Source organism: Vigna angularis, chromosome 2 (assembly GCF_016808095.1).
Source record: "Vigna angularis cultivar LongXiaoDou No.4 chromosome 2, ASM1680809v1, whole genome shotgun sequence".
Taxonomy (NCBI): domain Eukaryota; kingdom Viridiplantae; phylum Streptophyta; class Magnoliopsida; order Fabales; family Fabaceae; genus Vigna; species Vigna angularis.
This window is the reverse complement of record NC_068971.1, coordinates 37,989,033-37,997,599: the sequence shown is the minus strand read 5'-3', so window position 1 is coordinate 37,997,599 and position 8,567 is coordinate 37,989,033. Positions and strand designations below refer to the sequence as shown.

The window sequence follows — 8,567 nt, the reverse complement described above, 5'->3', positions numbered from 1 at the left end:
TTTATATAACCTTTAACTATTATTTATATTATTAATATTTATTTATAACTATACACTATTGCACGAAAAGATATACTAATGATTATTTTAAATAATAGTTAGTGGTTGACGAACCGAAAAGTGAGGTAAAAAAAAAGTTTTTAGCTCACTTACGAACCAAAGAAAAATAAAGGTTCTTTTACTTTAATTATAAAATAACCAAAGTAGTAAATTGAAAGAAAAGTAAAAATAAAGAAAATAATTGAGTTTTTAGCAACGTTATATATATCTATTAGATTTTAAATAATTATTTAATTTTAAAGATACATGACAATAGTTTCCAAAAATCATTATTATAAATCTTTAAAATTAAATAATTATTTAAAATCTGATAAGGTTTATGAGTTCAATTGTTTTTGGAACCTTTATAAAAAATCTTTTATGTTTCGATTATTAGAATACCTGTTACTATACAACTAATGTTATTTAAAATATTTTTTAATTTAAAGGTCTATGACCTGGGTTGTAGTTAAAACTGAGGTCATATACCATTTTCTTATTGTCATGTGCATGTTATATAACACTAAAGAAAACTATCACAAATAGTTGACATAATGACATTTAAATTTCATTTCATCATCAATTTTATCCTCGTTACATTGCACAAATTCTATAAATATTTTACTCATCTCTCATACTCAACACTCATCTCTCATACTCAACACTGTCGTGTGGTGAATTAATCCCATATTGATCCATACGTATATATACTGAAATTGTTTACACAATTTTAGTAATTTTGAATGATCGCTTTCGTATTCAATGTTTAACCCTATCCCATTCTAAAAGATTAACTTTCTTTAGTTTATTGAACATATAAACTTTAAACAACATATTTAAAATTTCATGAAATTTATAAATCACAAATCAAATATGCACTCGAAGATCAATACAAAACACAATTGAAAATATTCATGAATTTTAAGACATGTATATTAAAATTTATATGCTTTAATAAATTATGAAAAAGTAATTACTCTTCTTAAATTGTCTAACCAAAAAATTCAAGTTTCAATACTATCAATTATTATTATCGTCTCCTATTATATTCATTTTTAAAAATTACATTTTTTTCAAAACAATAAATAACTTTTGTATTGAATCTCAAACTGAAAAGTGAGACTAATTCAATATGACAATAAATTTTAGCATACAATTAATCACATATAAAACATAGAAAAAAATGACAACTTATTGCAAAATTATATAAAATTATATGCTCATATTAAAAAGTAAATTTCAAACATAATAATAGGAACTTGGTAGCGTGAAAGGCAGACAACAATGGAGAACGGTGCAACAACTTACGTTTTGAAACGAAAAAAAATTTCACCACAATAAAAAAAGAACCTAGACACAAATACAAACAACATATTTATATAAGGAACCAAAACTAACTCACTGTAGAGAAACATATTTACTAATGGAAGACCAATGAGGACGGGTTCAGACCATTGACGACAACTTGGAGGCAATGACCATGACATTTCTAATTCGTTTTTTAGTGATAGACCAATTCGACCTAAGACACTTTTGGTAGGTCAAGCCAAAAGGAACCAAATTAACAAGTTTTGCAACCCTCAATAAAAATACTCATTAATAATAATTTTTTATAATCGATAGTTGAAATTCTTTGGTTTTGTTTGATAAAACAAGATCATTTAGAGAGACTAGACGGTCTAACAACTCGAAGTTTTGAAGTTTAAGACATATATTAAATAAAACATTCTTTAGAAAGAAGGAGCATCTGAACATGTGATAACAGACAACATTAAATCATTTAAGCATCTATCAAATGAATCATCTAGATGTCTACTTAACCAGAAAAAAAAAACCTAGAAGACTTATGCTCACAAATATCTAATGCACAAGGTATTAGTATTTTCATGCAAGTGAGTTATTTCAAGTATTAGTATTTTCATGTACTCACTATGTTTTATGAAGTACTATTTGTTAAGAAGGACTCATTGAAAATAAGGCCTAATATCATGAGAAAATTGAAACATGGATTAATTTATAATAAAAAATAATAAAAAGTTAAAACATTACCAAGACATCAATTTAGATTTTAATTAATAAAATAATGAAATTTTTTATTTATAATTTATAAGATAGTGTTTTAGTCCAAATAAGGATATGTTAGACATTATTATGAATTTTGATATTTTAGCTTATCAATAATTTGTTATTATATAAAATTTTATTTTTAAACAATAAAATAAGACAAGATAAAACATGAAAGATTGTACCAAATTTATATAAAAATAACACACCTAACAAAACATAGTCAAACTATATCTATTATAAAAAAAATCTAAATAAATATATAGAATAAAACATGAACAATTTATATTATTTTTATGAATTAAAGCTAAATTAGGTAACTTATATCTATATGAAAATCTTTGAACTCTATATATATAAAAGCTATCTTTTTCTAAGATTACAAAGAATTACTTATTAATACAAAAATTACTTTCAAATCAATGTCTTTAAAAGTCTTCATTCTAAACGAGTAATTATTTTTTATTTATAAATTTAATTAGTATTTAATAATTTTATCGTATTGATTATTTTCAAAAACTCAAAGATAAATATTTACACGAGCATTTTGAGTTAAAAGTAATGTATTAAACAAGTGAACATTTATTTATTTTTGGTATATAATAAATATACGTACATAATACAATTATTTATATGAAATAAAATATTTTAAATATATATATATATATATATATATATATATATATATATATATATATATATATATATATATATATATATATATATATATATATATTCCATTAATAATGGAGATTCTCTCTAACTGCCATTTTGGACCATTTTACCTAACTGTTATTTTAAATTCAATTAACTACTCACAATAACAAAGCTATCATATAAAATTAAAAAAATAATAAAAATATTTATTTTAATAATTGTTTTTTATTATAATAAATATTTCTATGATCATAATAAAAAATAGACACAATTGGCCCAACACAACACACGTATGTTTATACTAGTAATATCCATTGGAGATTCCATGTATGGTCGACACAATTTATGTTCTGTTTAACCCTTCAGTATATTTTAAAATTCTAATATCTTAAATCTAAAAAAATTATCATTGTATTACTTATGTAAAATAAAAAGAAAAAAAGTAATGAAGAAAACTACCACTTCTCTAAAATATAAAGCAGTTTGCTCATTTGAAAAAATAAACCATGAAACTCAGTTACAGTTTTTCATTCTTAAGCTGAGCTGTCATCAGCCTTCAGACCTTAAAAATAGTAAATGAATGCAAAATATTGTCAAATATTTTTACTACCTCTTTTTGTGGTAATTATGACCCATTATGGACATTTCTTTTCTAACAGTATTTAATTTTTCAATAAAGCAAAATTATAAAGATTTGAACTTTAACTACTTGATTAAAAGATATTTGTGCTAATCAATTTACTTATCTTTTTTTTTGTGTGCATTTGTTACCTCCTTGCTAGGAAAACAACCAAGTTAGCTGCTAAACAGTAATTATGCACTTTTTTTTTTCTTTCATCTCAATTTTATCCTCATTATTTCATCTCATTAATCATTGACTATATTTGTCCTTTTTCCACCCAATAAAAAATTATTGAGTATGGAGATTTATCATTGCTCTCTTTAAATGTTTTTTAACACTGAGAATGAGATATGGTATCCTTCATTCAGTGTAATAAGCTGTCTTTTGTTGTTATTGAAGCTACTTGGTTATTGACTCGTCATTCAGATTGACGCCATAGAAAATGCAGAACAAAAATCCAATCCTCCAACTTACCAACCAAACTTCTTTCTCTATATAAAGCAACTATTTTTGAAGCCTAAATTGCAATTCCCTCTTCTCTTTCTTCTTCCTTATAACATTATTCTCATCATATATGGCTCCATCTCACTCTTCCATCACTTATACACTCATTCTCTTTATGCTTCTATTCACTAATTCACTCATATCAGGTATCACCCTCTCTTTCAACACTCTATTTCTTTTATATACTTTCTATGCATTGATGGATGGAAGTAGAATCACAACGACACAAGATATATAATATTTATTATTAGATAATTATCTCATTATCTTTTTGTTATTTATTGCCTACATGTAACAATATGAATTTTTTTCATACCTGTGAGTATCTTTTTCTTTCATTTTTTAATTTTAAACAAAATTGGATAAATATTTGATTCAGTATAATATGTATTGACATAGTTAGTTGCTAATACGACAAAAATACAATAATTTTAGTATAACAATTGTAATTGGCTTAATATTTTAGTTCCTATTTCTATTAGTTTTATTTAAAGTAGTCATTGACTTTTTCAAACGTTCAAAATTGTCAAAATTTTTGTAATTTTTGTTAAATTTGATATTTTTTATGATAGCAATAGTTAATGACATAATATTCATGTGAACCATTATTGAATGAGATATAACTTTTTGACATACGTGACAACTTAAACGAAGATTGGCGTAGAAACATGGTAATTGAATATGATCAAGCCACCACGACTGAATATGATCAAACCACCACAACTGCCATTGCAATAGTTTGAGAGCATAGCAAAATTCCAAATCACAAATCCTAAATCGCGAGATCTTCTCCACCTGTTCGAACCTTCCATCTTCATCAACTACCACATAACAACACAACGTCGTCAGGGATCATCATCTTCACCTCAAACCTGCAAATAGAGAAATCCAGAACTAGAAACCAGCAACCATCGTGAATCAAAAAACTCAAATCGTGAAACTCTCGTGTTCATATCACAATACACAAACCTATATAGAAGAAAAAAAAGAGTCAGTCCAAATCATAGAGTCATTTTTGTCCTAAAATCGCAAAACATTGCATTACCGCGATGAACAACATGTTCATTCAAACACTTATTATAGTCTCTCGCATCTCCATCTTCAAATAACGACCTCCACTGTAGTAAAACCCTAATTTTGGGTGAAAGATGAAACTGTCACATGACAGTTTCTTATTGGACAGTTGTCACGTATGTAAAAAAAGTGACACTTTATTTAGTAGTGGATCACATAGATATTGTCTCGTTAACGATTTTGATGTCGTCATAGAAAATAATCAAATTGAACAAAAATTATAAAAATTGTGACCACTTTGAATATCTGAACAAGTCGATGATCACTTGAAACAAAATTGATGAAAATAGAAATCAAAATAGGTATTAAATCATTTTAATTTTATTTATTTTATTTTATTTTATTTGATCTTTGTTAATGGTTAACATATAATTGAGAGGACGTGTTTGATACTTAGCAATTGTTTCGTGTATTTAAGAAAAGTTAACGGTTAACACTAATATAGAGCTAAGTGTTGAAAGACTAATTTTTACTCAAATAAGTATAGCTAACAATTAATATAAAGATCAGATTGATTTCTTTACTAAATGAATTAAAATTTTCGTATTAAGATTCTAATTTTTATTTTATATAAAAAAAATTAAATATGTCAATATTTAGTATACTGAATCAGCTATTTATTAAAAGTAATGTTTTAAAATATAAACATATTTGAAAAATAATGTTAAAGATTAATCAAAATTAAATTGTATGATATAATATTAATACAACTAAATTTAATATTCTAAATAACAAATTTAAATATGTTAAACTATAAAATATAAATTTTAAAAGTTTAAATTTTAAAAGCAACTTCAATTTTGTGTGCATAAATTAAAACAATATACATAAATTAACTTCGGGACAAATTTTTAATGATTAATAATTTTCTCATCAATAATTTTATTTGAACACTTGATTTTTTTAAAATATTTAAATAAAATTCACTAATTATGATTAGAGATAATGAATATCTACAATGATACTTATACCTGTCCAATTATAATACACGGATAATTAAAACATTCTTAGATATTACCCACATATATCCATTCCACTAAAAGATATTTATTTAGCATTTGTCATTTTTTTTTTTCATTTTTCACTAACGGGAACACAGTTCCGATTTGTTTTCCCCTTTGTCATCTCTCTTTGATGTTATGACTTTATTTTTAAAACTCATTATGTTGTGTTTAAACATTGAACATATATATAAAGGGGAAAAAAAGATTAATCTATATCATATACATTATGCTCCATCTAGTTGTTTGCAACAATGATATTATATTTCCTTAATTTGAGCTTATAGTCGGCAGAAAATAAGTAATTACAAGGAGATAGAGACCAATTACGTTTCACATTGATTATTTATTAATTAATTATATAATTAGTTTGTATCAATAATACAGTTATTAAGAATATATGAACTATTACTATTAACAATTTTGTTACAATATATTTTGTTGAATGAGACTTTTTACATTAGTTTTTCAACTTTTTTTTAAATTTTTTTATCAAAACTAACCATAACTAATGAATTCTTATTTTTCTTCTTTATAAGTATAAATAATTAACATCAATTTTCAAGTATAGATTATTAAATGATTTTGTATTAATACAAATAGTTTTACCAGAAAAACAAAGTATTTAGCATTGATCAAAAGTCAACAATAATAAACAAAAGACAACACTAAATAGTTAATAGTGTTTGGGATTTATATTATTTAATACTAACTTAAATAAATATAAATATTAAAAATAAATAAAAATACCTTTAGTTCGTGTACACTAACATTATTTGCTTTTTGGTAATTGTTTTGGCTTACATTTTTTAAGTTGACACCAACTTTTTTATTTTAATATTTATTTTAGTTAATATTTATTAAGTTAATGCTTATTTTATTATTTTTTAATAATTATTTCAGTTAGTTTATATTAAATCGACAAAAATATTATTTATTTTTAATGTTATCTAGCCATTTACTTTTGCCTTGAACAAGACATTATTGGTGAAAACAAGATACTTATATGGAGTATCTGCTAACTTTTTATATGTATAAAATTTTGTGAATTTAGTTTATAATAATTATTAATTAACGGTTTATTGATAAATTAAATTCTTGTTTTACAAAAGGTTTGTAAGGATAAAAAATTGAAGCTAATATCAATTATATATATGTACCAGTGACATATAAGTCTCAAATTGAATTTTGATGTCAAAACATGCTTTGTCTTCCTTCTAAATTATTTATTTTGAGAAGTTTATAGTATTAGATGTTTAGATAAAGGGACTATTTAATTTTTGTCAAATTATACAAGTTAAAAAATTATATTTTAAATTTGAGAGACCAAATATATATTTAAATTTTATTGAAAATTAAAAATATAATTTAAAATGGACTACTTTTATATGTTAGATAATCATGCAAGTGAGGTATTTCATTGAGAACCGAGGTAGTAGTATTTTGATCTACTCACTATTGTTACTATTTTGTTCCATCTGACTCAGAAGCACAATCTGGAGTATGTTATGGAAGACTTGGCGACAACTTGCCATCCCCCACTGAAGTTGTGGCACTCTACAATCAAAACAACATTCGTAGAATGAGAATTTATGATCCAAATCAACAAGTTCTTCAAGCTTTGAGTGGTTCCACTATTCAGTTACTGTTAGACATCCCAACGGATAAGCTCCAAAATCTAGCAGCTAGCCAAGACAATGCAGACAAATGGGTGCAAGACAACATAAAAAACTTTGCCAATGTTAGATTCAGATACATTGCAGTAGGAAATGAAGTGAAGCCTGATGACTCATCTGCACAGTTTGTGGTGCCTGCAATGCAAAATATTCAAAATGCCATTTCTGCAGCAGGCCTCGGAAACCAAATAAAAGTTTCCACTGCCATTGAGACTGGTGCCTTGGCAGAATCATTTCCTCCATCAAAAGGCTCCTTCAAGTCTAATTATAGAGAAGCATATCTTGACGGTGTCATAAGATTTCTAGTGAACAATAACTCTCCATTATTGGTTAATGTTTACACTTATTTCAGTTACATTAACAACCCTACTGACATTAGTCTTGATTATGCACTTTTCACCTCTCCTTCGGTGGTGGTGAATGATGGTTCACTTGGTTATCAAAACCTTTTTGATGCTATGGTGGATGCTGTTTATTCTGCATTGGAGAAAGTAGGGGGTGACTCAGTGAACATAGTTGTGTCTGAGAGTGGATGGCCCTCTTCTGGTGGGACTGCAACTTCACTTGACAATGCAAGAACTTACAACACAAACTTGGTTCAGCATGTCAAAAATGGAACCCCGAAAAGACCTGATAACCCTATTGAAACATATGTGTTTGCCATGTTTGATGAAAATCAGAAGCATCCAGATTATGAGAAATTCTGGGGGCTCTTCCGTCCAGATAAACAGCCCAAATACTCTATTAATTTGAATTAGTTAATAAAAGCAAAGTTCATAAGAAATAAGGGCTGTGATTCCAAATAAAATGATTCCACAATTGTCTAGATGAGGTACGTTTATGTATGGAGCTTTATGTCAATTGTTGGAATCTTATTACCCATCTTTTAGCACAGTTTGCTTTCAATAAAACTTTTCCTATTCATTGGCA

General features: G+C 25.8%; 1 protein-coding gene across 1 annotated transcript; it reads left to right on the top strand.

The window, feature by feature from the left end:
* Positions 1-3,912: 3,912 nt before the first annotated feature.
* LOC108318862 (glucan endo-1,3-beta-glucosidase) lies at positions 3,913-8,567 on the top strand. The gene is made up of 2 exons (XM_052873172.1): positions 3,913-4,032; positions 7,449-8,567. Exons 1-2 carry the CDS (start codon positions 3,957-3,959, stop codon positions 8,393-8,395), a joined length of 1,023 nt encoding a protein of 340 aa, XP_052729132.1. The 5' UTR covers positions 3,913-3,956; the 3' UTR covers positions 8,396-8,567.